The following is a 16400-nucleotide window of genomic DNA, read 5'->3' as shown; positions in this document are numbered from 1 at the left end:
TCCAATGGGGGAAAAGTTAAAAGGAAATTCGAAATGTACTTGTGGTCTTTGATGTTTTCCTGTAACTTGCCACATGCAAATCAAAGCCTTAGAGGTGATGAAGTTTTCTCTAAGGTCTAATCTGTGGCATGTCAGGAAGTTGAGCAAAGTGTGTGTATGTGTGTATATGGGAGTATGCATGTACATTAAAGGGGGAAAAAAATAACTTGCCTGTTCAAACCCCAGAACACTGGGACTGAATTTCCATCTGTGCATATCCACAGTTGATGACTTAATACCTTGATCCTAGGCTTTCCTGCACTGATCCAGCATTTCACTTGTTCAGACAGACTGCCCAAGAACCAAAACAAAGGAACAAACTTTTTATTCCATTTCTGGATCCAACCCAAGCACCGTTTTCTCCTCTTTCTTTTTCCCAAAGGGACTTAAAGAGGAATCAGATTAGGGTAGACCAGTAAAAGATGAAAGGATTTTCCAGCAGATACATACTGTCTCACTTCCAGACTGTAAAATTAAGCAGCAAGAACAAAACTGGCCTTCAGTCTTACAGTTTTGCTCAGGTTTTTTTTTTTGTCTGAGATCACAAACAAGATCAAGTTTCAAAAGCAGCAAGGCAATCCTAGGACAAATATTGGGGTAGCAGGAAGATGCAATCCAGAAGCTGAGCAGATTAGGAGCTGGGAAAACAGGAAACGGCCAGGCTGAGGTCATTCTTCCAGCAGTTTTATACCACCATGTAAAAACTAACTCTACCGTACAAAAAAGGGGTGTAGGATATGACAGTCAGAATCCTCCAACCCTTAGGAATAACAATAGTCCACAAACCCACAGCCACACTCCTCCAGGAATTATCCAGAACCAAAGACAACATACATACAGACAAAAGAAACAATGTCATCTACAAAATCAACTATAACAAGAGCAACCAAATCTACGTGGGACAAATATCACATCAATTAAAAACCGGAATCCACGAACATCAGCTGGCAGTCAAACGCCACGATACCAAATCCCTAATCTCTACCCACACCGACACCAAACAGCATCAGTTCGACTGGAGCAACACAAAAATCATCGGCCACGCTACCACCCACCATGCTCGTGAGTTCATTGAAGCCTGGCACTCCACAAGCAATTCCATCAATAGACATAGTGACCTACAACCAGTCTACAAACCCCTCAGAATCCAAGTCAACTGCACAGCCAACCAGAAACGGCACCAGGGGTCAAATGCTCCCGGATCGGGCCGGATCGCCTGGTCCGGTAGCAATCTTGGCCGGTGGTTCAGCAATCTGGTAGCGATGGTGGGGCGAAGCTCCCCACACCCGCCAGGATGTCATTACTTCCTGGTTTTAACCAAGAAGCAATGTGTTTTTTACCTTCTGCGCGTGCGCAGAAGGTTTTGTGCATGTGTAGAAGGTCTGTGCGTGCCGCGGGCACTTCCAAACCGGTAAGGAAGGTAAGTAGATTTCACCCCTGGAGGGCACCGACCCACAACCAACTCATGCAATCCCTCCCCCCCCCACACACACACCAGCAGTTCACCTCCCAATGACCCTGACCTGAGGTAATCTCCTTATCACAAGACCCATCACAAGACTCACAGATGACTCATCACATGACCTGTCACAAGACCCTCACTTGACACACCCACACCTAAGCCCTTATAAACAGAACACTTGACACTGACATCCCCTAAACTCCACTGAAGATGTTACAAAGCCTGGTAACGAAACGTTCAGAAACCAACCGACAAGCTTGGAGAATGAAACTTTATCCTCATCCTACACCTGAGCTACAGATATTCGTCACTATAGCAAAGTCTTACATATTCGTTGTAGATAGTCAGGTTACTTGGCCAGAAAGATTGCTTAAGAACAAAGCCTAACTCTGAGGTGAAATTTAGTTTGCAACTGCATGTCCTGCGTCTTAAAGCCTTCACGGTTGGGATCTTGGCAGAGGTGGTATTCAGCCGGTTCGGACCAGTTTGTCCAAACCGGTAGCTCTATGCCATCCTATTTGGGCATGTTTTTGAGGCCAGGAGCATTAACGGAAGGCATGTGTGTGAGCAAAGCACATGCATGGAAGGCCAGGTGCATATGCAGAAGGCAGACGCACGTGTAAACCGGGCGCACACGCACATGAAGTGAGTGAGCCTGCACGCAGTGAACCGGAAGTAAGATAATCTGAAACCCACTGCTGGATCTTCGGGGTTTCAACCACTGAGCTAATTCACCAGCTGGGAACCAGGCACGTTCCCAGCTTTTCTTGTAGGCCCTTTATTTATAGATCCTTGGAGGTGCTTCCTTGTTCTTGGGTAAAAACAAAAAGAAAAAAACCCAAGGAGCAACAAAGATATGATGTGCTCTCCCACCCTCATCTGTCATACTTTCATTAGTTATTCACACTGCCTCAGAGTTTTAGGCCTCATCTGCAGACCGTCGTGCTATTTCTTTCTAACGGACATATCCTTGCAACAGAACCTCCATCTTGCTGCCAAACTGCTGCTGAGTCAGGTTGAAGCTGGATCCAAGTGAGAAAATAGAGGAACATACAATGCAACCTCCTGAGTGAAAATTCTGATTTACTCTTAAGGAGGTCAGCAACTGGTAGGCCCACTGTAGGACCATTCCCTGTCCATCTAACCACAGGGCTCTTCTTTTTACCCCATCCCATTTTTTAGGTTGTGCCTCCTATAGGAGCATCCTCGCCAAACGCCAAGATGGCAGCTGCAACTACATAATGGATGCAAGTAGAAAGGGGATAGGATTCACATATACCTTCTTGTTATCTTTTACCATATTGTAGAGAGACCCCTCCATTGAAGATTAAATTGCTTTATCATAGAGAAGTTTTCTATCACCTCAGATGGTTGGAGGGAACCTTGTTTTCTTGGCCTATGTTATTTGCTTGAGAAATTAATTTTTGCTTGACTCATCTATCTGTTGTCGCCTATCAGCGGCCAGCAGAGCTGACAGCAGATTCAGACAGTGAGGAGGTTGGGGAGGAACATGGGGCAGTCCTGGAGCCTGGGGAAGGCTCTAATGAGGGCTCTGTGTCGGAGACAGAGAGGGGGCCAGAGCCGTATGCCAGCTATCAGCTGTCTTCAGAGTCAGACATCAGTGAGGCAAACGAACAGCTGGAGCCTGTTCCCAATGTGTGCATGCGCAGAGTTGCCAGACGAAGGGAACAACTAAAGAACAAGGGTCGACTTGGGAGTAAAGCCAGACGTTGAATGGCCCCTCCCAGAGGAAACAGAGGAGCGAAAGGGGAGTGGAGTTTGCAGGAGACAATTAGTTCACTAATTGGTTCATGACTCTCTGAGACTCCTTGCCAAGTTCTGCAGATATCAGCCTGTCAGCTCTCCAAGCCAGATAAGGTCTGTGACTGTAAATCCTCCCCTGAAAGACTTTGCCGGTTGTGAATGAGCAGAATTCACAGGAAATTAATAAAAAGGGGGTTTTGTCAGGATAAGGAGTTTGTTTCATGCTCTGGGGAAGCCTCTGTCAGAATACTATCATGTGCCAAATGCCTCATATGTGCTAATAGATCTGTTTCTGTGTGCTTAGTTCGAAAATCTCTGGAACACAGTACCTCTTGACCTGAGTGGGAAATTGAAATATTCTGGATTTTTGAGGAATTTCAGCACTGAAGGAGGGATGTCTGATACGACTAATGCTGAGAATCCCAGCAAACCACCTTTGGCTGCTGAATCTGAATCACGGATTCTTTCACGGCCCAAAACAGCAACTCAACCTCAATCTCCAAAGAAGGTGAGCATATCAGGTCCTTCTTCTGATCTGGAAATGGCATTTGCTTTCTTCTTTGGCAGTTTGGATGCCATCAGAGAGCTGTGATGGCGCAGTGGTTAGGATGCAGTATTGCAGGGTAATTCTGCCAACCGCCAGCAGTTCGATTCTCACTGGTTGGCTCAGCCTTCCATCCTTCCGAGGTCAATAAAATGAGGACCCAGATTGTTGGGGGCAATAGGCTGACTCTGTAAACTGCTTAGAGAGGGCTGTAAAGCATTGTGAAGCGGTATATAAGTCTAAGCGCTATTGCTATTGCTGTCTTCCTTTCTTGAGGTTTTAAGGTGTGATTCCATTTTCTTCTCACAGCTGAGAAGGCAGCCAGCAAAGACTTGAGAGATTTTATGTCAGAACTTCAGAAATAGTGAAGCCACATCTCCTTTGAATAGATTAGTAACAGTAACAGAGTTGGAAGGGACCTTGGAGGTCATTTAGTCCAACCCCCTGCTCACGCAGGACACCTACAGGCATACTAGGGATTTGAACCACCGAACTGCCGACCTTTCTGATCGACAAGCTCAGTGTCTTAGCCACTGAGCCACCTAGCCAGGTGTAGAGTTTGATTCCTAGTGATTTCTTGGACACAGCCATCCAATTTTCTTGGTAACCACCTGAGTCCAGATTTATTCTGATGTTTCCTGTTTTGTTTAGCTTTTTTTACTATCCAGTTTACCCAGCAGTCCCAGTTCCTGTCTGGATCGTCTCCCATCTGAATATTTGCCAACTCCAGCCTTGCTTAACGCCGAAAAAAAATAACTTTACAACTGGTCCTCACATTTATGACTGTTCCGTTGTTCCCACAGTCACATGAGTGCCATTTGCATGGTTCACAACCACATCTGGGAAGCAGAGTTAATGGAGAAGCTGGCAGTAAAATTGCAAGTCATGGTCACATGATGTCTCATTTAATGACTGCCACAATTCACTTAACAGTCCCCATTATGGTGGTAAAGTGAGGTCTACCTGTAATCGTCGTGATTTGCAAATAAAAAGAAAATTTCCAATCACTATCCTCAATTTTATTCCGCCACAGATTTAGAAAGCAATTGCATTTCATTCCCTTGAACCCTGAACGGCAAGCTGAGAATGTTTTCCTCTCTTTAGGTCCCAGGTGCCGGCAGACCTAACACAGCACCTGTTCCCACTCCACCTATCCTGAATTGCCAGCCAATTGAAAGTAAAATCCGGAAAAATGTTCAACACTGTTGGAAAGAAATCCTGAAAGAATGCAGAGAGAAGGATGTGGAGCGCTCTGGAGAAATCTCAGTTGAAGATATTATAGGTTGGTTGTCTTTTAAAAAAAAAATCTCGTTCAGCATTTAGAATTTGAAAGGGGAAGCCAAATGTGACTGCTTTGCTTGAAGGCAGATAATAGAATAATAGTTGGACGGGACCTTGTAGGCAGGGGTGGGTTCTAAAATTTTTGACTACCGGTTCTGTGGGTGTGGCTTATTTTGTGGGCTTGGTGGGGGGTAATGTGACTGGGTGGGAGTGGCCAACTTTGTTTTTTTTTTTTACTTTTAAACGCATTTTTTCTACAACCTTAAGAGGTTGCAGAAAAAAATGCTTTTAGGAGCCTCTGACGATCAGGCAACTCAGCGGGGATCACCAGAGGCTTTTAAAGGCATTTTTTTTTCTACAACCTCTTCGGCCAAAGAGGTTGCAGAAAAAAATGCTTTCAGAAGCCTCTGGCGATCAGGCAACTCAGCGGGGATCGCCAGAGGCTTTTAAAGGCATTTTTTTTTCTACAACCTCTTCGGCTGAAGAGGTTGCAGGAAAAAATGCTATCAGAAGCCTCTGGCGATCAGGCAACTCAGCGGGGATTGCCGGAGGCTTTTAAAGGCATTTTTTTTTCTTACAACTTCTTCAGCCAAAGGATTGCAGGAAAAAAATGCTTTCAGAAGCCTCTGACGAGCTGAGCAGCGCGATCATCAGAGGCTTTTTTTTTTACTTTTAAAAGCATTTTTTGGCCAAAGAGGTTGTAGAAAAAATGCTTTTAAAAGTAAAAAAAAAAGAAGCCTCTGATGAGGTGGGCGGGGTAAGCAAGCAGCGACCAGGCCAGGGACCAGTTCGGGGGCATGGCCAGCCAACGTTATTACCGGTTCTCTGAACTACTACAAATTTTTACTACCAGTTCTTGCGAACTGGTGCGAACCGGGAGCAACCCACCACTACTTGTAGGTCATCTAGTCCAACCTCCCCGCCCAGGAGAGCCTACACCACTTCTCACAGATGGCAGTCCAGTCTCTTCTTGACAGCTTCCAGCGATGAAGCTCCCACAACTTCTGAAGGCAACTTCTGTTCCATAGGTTGATTGCTCTCACTGTCAGAAAATGTCTCCTTATTTCTAGGTTGAATCTCTCCTTGATCAGTTTCCATCCATTGTTCCTAGTCTGGCCTTCAGGTGCTTTGGAAAATAGGTTGATCCCCCTCCTCTCGGTGACATCCCCTCAAATATTGGAACACCGCTATCATGTCTCCCCTGGTCCTTCTCTTCACTGGACTAGCTATGCCCAGTTTTTGCAACATTCTTCATATGTTTTAGTCTCCAGTCCCCTAATCATCTTTGTTGCTCTTCTCTGCACTCTTTCTAGAGCAGGGGTCCCCAAAGTTGGCAGCTTTAAGACTTGTGGACTTCGATTTGGGTATTTCCATCTTTGACATTACTTCATTCATAACGTCTAACAATGGAAGACTCAATGATTCCTGTAAAGTCTTATAATATTCCGCTGGCAGTCCATCCGGGCCTGGTGCCTTCCCATTCTTTTGTTTTTTAAGTGCTTCAGTTAATTCCATCATCGTTATGTTTCCTTCTAGCATCATCTCAGTATCTTTAGAAATCTGGGGTTAATTCACCTTGTGTAAATATCGTTTGACACTTTCCTCCTCTATATTTTCTTTTTCATATAATTTTTTATAATAATCTTGTATAATATTTTTCTTTTCTTCATTCCCAAATCTAATTTGTCGTTGGTCATCTACTAATTGTGTTATTTTCCTTGATTCTGTCTCTTTTTTTCAACTTATATGCTAGCCATCTACCTGGTTTATTGGCATCTTCAAAATAATTCTGTTTAGCACTTCTAATTTTTTGTGCCAAGTCTTCTTTTTCTAATTCTGGGAGTTGAAGTCCACAAGTCTTAAAGCTGCCAAGTTTAAAGACCTCTGTTCTAGAGTCTCAACATCTTTTTTATGGTGTGGTGATCAAAACTGGATGCAGCTTTCTAGGTGTGGTCTTACTAAGGCTTTATACTGGTGGTCTCAGACATTCTCATCAAAAGGCTGCTATCAGGAACATCCACACATTGTGGTAAAAAAAAGCCAAGATGGCAGCCATGATGGTGCCTTGTACATTAAAAAACAAACAAACAGATGAAGCTTCAGTCCCACTGCCATGGCTGCATCCTGATATATTTTTTTTAAACCAATCTAGGTAGACAGCCCAGGTTGCTATATATATTAGGCTGCTCCCCACTCACCCCAGTGTTTACCCCAGTCTGTTTCCCTTTACCCAGGCAGCTGGGCACCAGCCAGACCCCACTGTTAGTTTCCAAAAATGCATGCCTCCGTGTGGGACCATAAGCAGCCTTGGAAATAAGCGAAGTTCTTTAATTCTCTTTTAATTAAAAGTGTTTTAATTAAAATTAGATGTGGCATGGAGATTAATGGGCACCAAAGGAGTGGAATGCTGGTTCTTCTCCTCATAATTCTGCAGCCCTCCTGAGTTCTTTGATTGAGCAATTATTCCACTTAGGAGCAGGCTTGGAATTTTAATAGAGATACATCACTCTTTTTGCACCTGTCAATCTTCCTATCATGCTGCTCACTGAATCCTACCCACAGAAGCAAAAGAAAAAAAATATTTTTTTAAAATCACTATCATTTTGAGTGCATCAGGTGTGATCTAATTTTTAAACCTATCCCCAATTTCTCTGTGGTTGATAATCCTGATTCTTTTTAGCCCAGTTTAGCTTTTCTCCATGTGGTTGTCTTTTCATTTGAAATCAGACCAATATCATCTCCAGGGATAAGAAAGACACATGGCTACCAGCATCAGATCCAGATTGACCTCTGTCGATCTGCCTCTGGAAAGTATGTTCAAGATGTGAACATCAAACCAGTTCCTCTGGTCCATATCAAACGAAAATGATTGGATAATTTCTTTTTCAAGGAGGTTTCCATGTTCTTTTTCATCTGCAAATAAAAACAATTCACACATACAGATAAGCTTTAGTGCACCGATCTATACTTAGGTATCCCTTCATAATTCCTGAAATATTGTCATGAATGTCTGCAAGGTATGGACAAAAAAGTCAGGATAGCAACTGTGATATTGAGATCAAAACTCCACTCTGTGTGTGTGTGTGTGAGAGAGAGAGAGAGACAGAGAGGGAGATAGAGAGACACACAGAGAGAGACAGAGACAGAGAGAGACAGAGAGACAAAGAGAGAGAGAGAGACAAAGAGAGAGAGGGAAAAAGACAAAGAGAGACAGAGACAGAGACAAAGAGAGAGAGAAAGAGAGACAGAGAGAGAGAAAGAGAGAGAGGGAAAGAGACAAAGAGAGAGACAGAGACAGAGAGACAAAAAGAGAGACAGAGAGAGAGACACACACATACACACAGAGAGAGAGAGAGAGAGAGAGAAAGAGAGACACAGAGACAGAGAGAGAGAGAGAGACAGAGAGAGAGACAGAGACAGAGAGAGAGACTTAAACAGAGAAAGAGAGAGAGAGAAAGAGAGAGAGAGAAAGAGAGAGAAAGAGAAAGAGAGAGAGAGAGAGAGAGAGAGAGCTTTGACAGCAAAATTGTGGCTACTACCTTGGCTTTTTAGATCTCACCCTACAGACATAACCAGTTCAGGAAGTGACCTGCCAATTATCTAATGTAGATAGTCCAAATTATGGATGCATTCGGGTGATATGGTTTGATTAATACTCTACTCAAAACCAGTGCTTCTCAACCTTGGCAACTTTAACTCCCAGGAATCCTGGTAGTTGAACCCCACAGATCTTAAAGTTGCTAAGGTAGACAGACACTGCCCAAGAATTTGTCCAATGCAGCTGAGTGTATGATTCCTATTATTTCAACAGAAGAGACCCAAACTGTCACATCCAGAGGCAGGTTTGAATCAGTTCAGTTGGTTTTATCTTGCGACCTTGGTTCCTACAGGGATAATAGAGAAATTTCATCTGAATTTAACCAGAGAAGAAATCCAGCAGCTCATAACAAAATACGATTTTAAGAGTGTAGGCAAGTTTGCATACTGTGACTTCCTTCAAAGCTGTGTGCTGCTGTTTAAACAACAGGAAGTATCTCCTCTGCAGAGACTTCTGATCCAAAACTCACGGGTCCAGGTAAGCACTCTGTGGTGAAAGGCAGAAAAAGGTGTGCGTGGGATGCTTGTTTTCTCTAGTTATACATCTTTCATCTCCTGTTCTGTCCCCATCTCACACACGCACACAAACAGATAGTCAGGGGTTAAATGAAACTGGCAGACAACAAATTCTTTCGATAAGAGGCTTGGCAGCAACCCAGTAGCTGCTTGCCAAGAACTTTAGTCATAGAGGGAGGGGTTGTTCCTCCGACAGATAAACCCAAACAAGATAAACACAGTTCAAGAATTGTCAAGTCCAGTCCGTATTAAATCCAAAGCAGATAACGTTGTTTCAAAGATACGTGACTCACTAGTAGTTTGTTTTGTCCGTCACAGAGTCTGAATGGCCACCTCACCCCCTTTTATCCCCTGTGGGGTGTGGTCCAGTGACTCAGCTTAATCTCTGGCACGCCTCCTCTTCTGCTGTGCGCGCCTGTCTCTCCGACGCTGGCGTAGATCCAGCCAAGACTTATCTCCATCACTGTCCGACTGTTCGGAGATACCTGGCTCCTGGCCAATCTCTTCTCCTACGGGAGACACCTGAGGCATTGTCAGAGTGGAGGGTCCTAGAGAGGGAGGCCTGGCCAACTCCTCTCCTTCATGTTCAGAGCCTTCTCCCTCCGATAACACAGGCTCAGGTAACGGAGCCACAACATCTCCCCAAGTAGTACAGCTGTTCACACCAAACCCAGACCCAGTCCTGATGGCAATGTGGGAAATATATCCACAGAAGGAGAATTATAACTGCAGAACTGAAATGGATTAATGTGGGCACATAACTCATAGATGCACACAAATGTCATGTGCACGAAGATGCAATGCAGCTTACAGAAACACCTGCCATTCAATAAAATGTGTCAGTTGGAAGAGATGTAACCAGACACCTTCTGACCTTTTGTCACCATTGACTAATCCAGCTCTCCTCCTACAAGAACCTTGGTTTAATATATCTGAAGTACATCTTTGTCTATCCCAGTGGTTGTTTTTTTTTAACCTTAGCAACTTGAAGATGGGTGGACTGGGATTGGGCATGCTGGCTGGGGGATTCTGGAAGTTGAAGTCCATCACCCATCTTCAGATTGCTATGTTTTAAGACTGCTGAAACACCTAGATTGAACAACCAAGAAGCAGATGCAGACAGAGATAAAGATCCAAGAGAGGAATATCGGAGGCAAAAAAAGCATAGCAATTAAAGTATTGAAGCGGGCAAGAGACGATGGATAGATGATTTCTCTTTTTTGTTGTTGTTTTGATTTGCTTTTCTTTTTCTCTCTCTCTCTTTTCTTTTTTTTAGGTAAGTGACATGACTAGAAGTTAGGTAGGATAGAAAGAAAATGTCTTTTAATAAAGGGTGGCATAATTAAAAGGCGGAATAAGAGATAGAAATAAGAGACAGGAGAATATTAATGTATACACTTTTATATGTTATAATAAAAGCAATAACTTTCTTTCTTTTTCTTTTATTAGATTTATATACTGCCCTACTCCCGAAGGACTCAGGGCGGTGAACAGGCACAAAATAAAATACATAGATACAAAAGTTAAAAGATATAATTAAAACCAGATTAAATAATTTAGCCCAAGACAATTAAAAAAATCCCAATAATTTAAAACAAATTAAAATTTCGATTTAAAAGAATTTTAAAACAGGGGAGAAAATTAGGCCAGGCCGGCTTGCTGGAATAGAAGAATCTTAAGAGCACGGCGGAAAGTCCGTAGATCCGGGATCCTCCGTATCTCTGGGGGGAGCTCGTTCCAGATAGTGGGTGCCCCCACAGAGAAGGCCCTCCCCCTGGGGGCCACCAGTCGACATTGTTTAGCTGATGGCACCCAGAGGAGCCCCTCTCTATGAGAGTGTACCGGCCGGTGGGAGGCTGCTTGTGGTAGTAGGCGGTCTCGTAAATAACCAGGTCCTAAGCCATAACAAGAGAAAACGTAGAATAATTGAATAATGACAACTGCAACTTAATATAAATGTGTATTATTATTATTAGAAATATATAAGTTGATTGAATGTAATAACTATGAATAATTCTACTAATTTTATTTGTATTAGAATGTGTGACACCCAGATGCCACACTGTTCAGGCTTTGATATGTTTGTAATTTTTTTAAAAAAATTTAAAAAATTGCTGTGTTTGAAGAATGCTGATCTATCCAATGAAAGGGGATCAGTCACTGACTTTTCCACATCTCTGCCAGAACATCTCTGGACCACAGTCCCCAACCTTTCTCAATGCAATGATGAGGATTCAACCCCAGATCCTGCACTGCTGGCGGCCAATGAGGCGGACATTTAAGTTCTATGATGAAAATGGGACGGGCCTTCTCACCATCCAAGATTTCCGACAGGTAGTGTGTTTATTGCTAAAGCTTCAAGCTCTGTGCAGAATTGATGTCTTCGTAGGCATATCCATGAAGTTAACCATGGGAATCATATGGAATGGTGTTCCTTTTCTTCTGCGGCTGTTTTGCCCAGACTAGTCTACAGCCCTGGCATTCACTGGTGTCTCCCATGCAAGTCCAGACCTGCTTGACTTCCAAGCACAGATAAGGTGAGCCAGGTGGCATCACCTGCTGAGACTAAATGCCAATTTAGTCACTTGTGTTTATGTTCTAGCTAACCAAGTGAACCAGGCGTTGAAGGAAATTGCCGTTTACAATAGGAAACTCCCTGCAAATGTTAGTTGCAAGATTTGAGCAGTGGGTTGTAACAGCACTTTTCCATGGAAAGCTTTTCCTCCCAAGGAAAAGGTTTTGGGGTTGTTGTTTTTTTTGGGTGGCATTTGAAGTTATATTTTATGTAAGCTTGTGTGAAGGCACGAATATCTCACGGTTGCCTTGATATTTAAGTGCTTCCTCTGATTGGTTTCTTGGTTTAATTGGTGGCTTTAATTAGATGTTTAAAAACTACTATTTACTTCGTTATAGCTTTGCTACACCAACCACAGGAGGGATGTTGGGACCTGTTTATGGTGTAAAATATTCCAAGACAAAAGCTCCCTCAAGTCACGTTCCGCTCCTAATCCGTGTCCTCGTACATTTTCTTGACAACAATGTGAAAATAAGTTTTCCATTATCTTTTCTGGTACGAAAAGATTGTGATAAACAAAATAAAAGTATAAGAACCATCTCCTGTAATTTTCACAGCTGGAAGTAATTCACCCAAATCCCCCTTTAAAAAAAAAAAAACTTAAAAAAAAAACCTACCTTCATTCAATAACTGTGGGTCATCCTGTACAACTCTTATTTTCTATGTGCTTGACTCGATTTGTATCTTTTGCTAAGGCCAGATAGGTGTGTTAATAATGCCAACATTTCTATTTGTTACTAAATAATCATTGCAATTTTACATTTGTGGGATTTAAGGAAAATAGAGAGGAGGGACGTGGTGGCTCAGTGGCTAAGACTCTGAGCTTGTCGATCAGAAGGTCGGCAGTTCAGTGGTTCGAATCCCGAGTGCCGCGTAACGGGGTGAGCTCCCGTTACTTGTCCCAGCTTCTGCCAACCTAGCAGTTTAGATAGAAAATGCAAGTAGAAAAATAGGGGCCACCTTTGGTGGGAAGATAATAGCGTTCCGTGCGCCTTTGGCATTTAGTCATGCCAACCACATGACCACGGAGACGTCTTCGGACAGCGCTGGCTCTTCGGCTTAGAAACAGAGATGAGCACCACCCCCTAGAGTCAGGAACAACTAGCACATATGTGCCGAGGAACCTTTACCTTACCATTTAATTTCTCTGCCTCATGTTTGTATCTTTAATCATTGTGAAGGTTGGTGTCTCAGAGCAATTGGAACTTGGAGGTGGCTTGCATAGAAGCTTTCCCAGTTTCTCTCTGCCTCATTAGCAGTTTCAGTCATCCTAATAGATACTTCCCAGCACGATTTTTTTAAAAAATAGTCCAGCATTAAACTGGACCATATTACAGATAGTCCTCGAATTGAACCCAAAATTTCTATTGTTAAGTGAAAATTTATTAAGTGAGTTTTGCCTCTTTTTATGACATTTCTTGCCATGTTTATTAAATGAATCACTGCAGTTGATAAGTTAGTAACCTGGTAGTTAAGTGAATCTGGCTTCCCCACTGACTTTGTCATAAGGTTGCAAAAGGTTGCATTACATGGCCCCGGGACACAGCAACGGTCATAAGTATGAACCAGTTGCCAAGCATCTGAATTTTGATCACAAGATCATAGGAATGCTACAACAGTTGTAACTGGGAAAAACGGTCATAACTAACTTTTTCAGTGCCGTTGTAACTTTGAACGGTCACTAAATGAATTATTATTATTATTATTATTATTATTATTATTATTATTATTATTATTATTATTATTATTATTATTTATATGCCGCCCTATCTCCAGCCGGACTCAGGGCGGCTCACAACAGTTAAGAGACATCTAATAAAAAGTTAAAAAATTAAATCCAAATCTCATAATTTAACAGTTAAAAGTACAATTAAGACTAACAAGTTAAAATTAAATTAGAATTAAAACCCCATCAGTCCAGGCCGGACAAACGAAACAGCCACGTTTTCAGGTCGCGGCAGAAAGAGCGGAGGTCGGTGGCCACCCGGAGCTCCAGGGGCAGTTGATTTCAAAGGGTAGTTGCGCCCACAGAGAAAGCCCTCCCCCTGGGGGTCGCCAGCCAACACTGTCTGGCCGACGGCACCCTGAGGAGGCCCTCTCTGTGGGAACGCACCGGGTGATGGGAAGCTGTTGCTGGCTGCAGATGGTCCCCCAAATATCCTGGGCCTAAGCCATGTAGGGCCTTATAGGTAATCACCAGCACCTTGAATCTCACTCGGAGGGCAACCGGCAACCAATGCAAGTCACGTAGGAGAGGTGTAACATGGGAGTGTCGGGATATTCCCATCACAACCCGTGAATTGTTGTAAGTCGAGGACTACCTGTAATTAAATACTACAGGTAGTCCTCAACTTCTGACTGATGACTTAGCAACTGTTTGAAATTATGATGGACCCTGAGAAAGCTACTTATCACCTACCTGCATTTGAAGTTTTGATGCCCTCTCCATCCAGTCCCATGGCAGCATTTTAGGTGTTCAGCAACCAGCTACTGTTAGCAGTGTCCCATGGTATGTGACTGTGATTTACAACGTTTTTGCCAGAAACAAGTGTTTACTTCCAGTTTCCAGCAAAAAATGCCTCATAGCGAACAATGGATTGGCTTAACAACCATGGTATTCGTTTTACGACCCCCTGTTCAGTAAATAATTGAGCACAAAAAAATAAAATAAAATCAGGCATGATCATGTAATGACCTGCTTAACAATCATCACAACTTATGACTGTAATAGCAGGCTCAATTACAGTCGTAAGTCGAGGGCTATCTATTCTAAACAAACAATATATATATATATCTTAATATAGCAGTATAGATTCTTCCTTGGGTAAGTAGAAGTGGATTTGGGATTGAAAAATGGGAGTAAAGGATGGTTTAATGGTAAAGCAGAACCACCAAGCACATGTGATTCCGGGTAGCTGACCACATGGAAGAGAGCAAGAGAGAGATTTATACCCTCTCTTGGGCTTTGAATTTGAGCTTCCTGTTCCTGTGGCAAGGGCATGTATCCTATTGGTTGCAGTCAGACTCCCATGGGGCTATGCAGTCATAGCTGAGGTTTGGGAAACCTGCCTGAGATGTGTGTGGCTGACAAATTCTGTCCATTGCTGTCTTAGTTGTGTTTTTGTTTAAGAAATCTATCATTTCCAAGAAAATCCTGTTTTAATCCGTTATTAAGACATGGGTTGTCAGAACCAATTGAATTGTGACACCCTGTATTGGCCTAATTCCCAAATTAGTGGTTTTCTTGATGATCTCAGATCAGAACAGCAACCATAAAGCCAAGTTGTCCCTGGGGTGGAAATTATGTCAGATATTTGATTCTCTGCTACAAAATTTTCTTGATGGTAAATAATTAAAGATTAGATCTACATCCTGTTTCTATCTCTTCTGCAGGTGCTACGAAAATATGGAATCAATCTCTCTGAAGAGGAATTTTTTCACATCTTGGAATATTACGACAAAAACTTAACTTCCAAGATCTCCTACAATGAATTCCTCAGAGCGTTCCTGCAATAAGAAAAAAAGGAGGTGAAAGGAAATCACCCTTCAACTTGAAGAATCATTAGCAAAATTTATTAATTTTGAAGTTAATAAAACCATATCAATTCAGCCTCTTGGTTAACAGTTTATCAGCAATCTTCTAAAACTGATAGTATGGAAACTTAGTAGTGTCTGGTGAAGCCAGTCTTCACTAGGTTGGGGCTATTAATTTTCTCAAAATCCACTTAGTCGTGAAAACAGAAAACAATTACAGTGACAATTCCAAGACCGCCACATACACAATTAAAGGATTATTAAGAACAGGAACTCTTAATTTAGATTTTAAAAGGCACCATACTCAATTTTATTTGCTTCATTTTTTCTAAATGGATTATATTTAATACGTTATACTCCATTATTCCGAAATTGGATACCCCAGAATCCAGCAGAAGTGGTAGCTATGAGTAAGCCTATGGAAATTGTCTATGCATACATTTTGATCCCAGTTTTGATGTGTCAAGTTTGTTAAAAATGGGCCCGGCATAATTAAAAAGTTCTTCTGTATCCAAATGACATTTCCAGAGCTGGAATAGTGCATTCACTTGGGGGATGCCGGTTTGTGTCTCTGCCTCACATCGGCCTGAAATAATTTGTAGGAAATTGGTGGCCAACTGAAACTTTTTCTCAATCCTGTTTTTTTTCCCATGCTCCCTCATCTTTCTCCACCAGAGAAAGAGATGTCCACAGGGATGTCCAGAGATGTCCACAGGGACATCAAATAGTCAAAAATGTTAAGTGTGGGACAGAGGTAGGATTCACTTACCTTCCCTACCTGTTCGCAAATGTGAGCGCACGTGTGCTTGCTTCGCTTACATGCGCCACCTTCTATGCATGTTCGGCCTTCCATGTATGCTCTTTGCTTGTGTGCCCGCACGCAGCCTCCTAAACATGGCTAAACGCAGCCTCCTAACATGTCATTATGTTTGAGCGGGTGACCGGGGCCTACCGCAGTTGTTGCTAATGGTTCGCCCGAACCAGACAGAACCGGCTGAATCCCACCACTGGTGTGGGGCCACCAAAATTCTGCGGTTTTAATGCACAGATGTGCATCAAAGCCAATCGGAGCTTTCAATCCCATTATC

General features: G+C 42.8%; 1 protein-coding gene across 4 annotated transcripts in view; it reads left to right on the top strand.

Annotated features, from left to right (window-relative positions):
* Positions 1 to 15387, top strand: part of EFCAB6 (EF-hand calcium binding domain 6) — a 157401-nt gene extending 142014 nt beyond the window's left edge. For all 4 annotated transcript variants that reach the window (XM_034442018.3, XM_087873287.1, XM_034442017.3 and 1 more), the window contains exons 27-31: positions 3570 to 3773; positions 4914 to 5091; positions 8981 to 9165; positions 11388 to 11537; positions 15172 to 15387. In XM_034442018.3, the coding sequence (XP_034297909.2) occupies positions 3570 to 3773; positions 4914 to 5091; positions 8981 to 9165; positions 11388 to 11537; positions 15172 to 15294 (840 nt within the window). In that variant the 3' untranslated portion in view covers positions 15295 to 15387. The remainder of the gene's footprint in view (positions 1 to 3569; positions 3774 to 4913; positions 5092 to 8980; positions 9166 to 11387; positions 11538 to 15171) is intronic.
* The last annotated feature ends 1013 nt before the right edge of the window (positions 15388 to 16400 follow it).

The sequence above is a fragment of the Pantherophis guttatus genome, chromosome 7, assembly GCF_059756535.1.
Source record: "Pantherophis guttatus breed Tessera chromosome 7, ASM5975653v1, whole genome shotgun sequence".
NCBI classification, from domain to species: domain Eukaryota; kingdom Metazoa; phylum Chordata; class Lepidosauria; order Squamata; family Colubridae; genus Pantherophis; species Pantherophis guttatus.
This window is presented reverse-complemented; position numbering and strand designations above follow the sequence as displayed.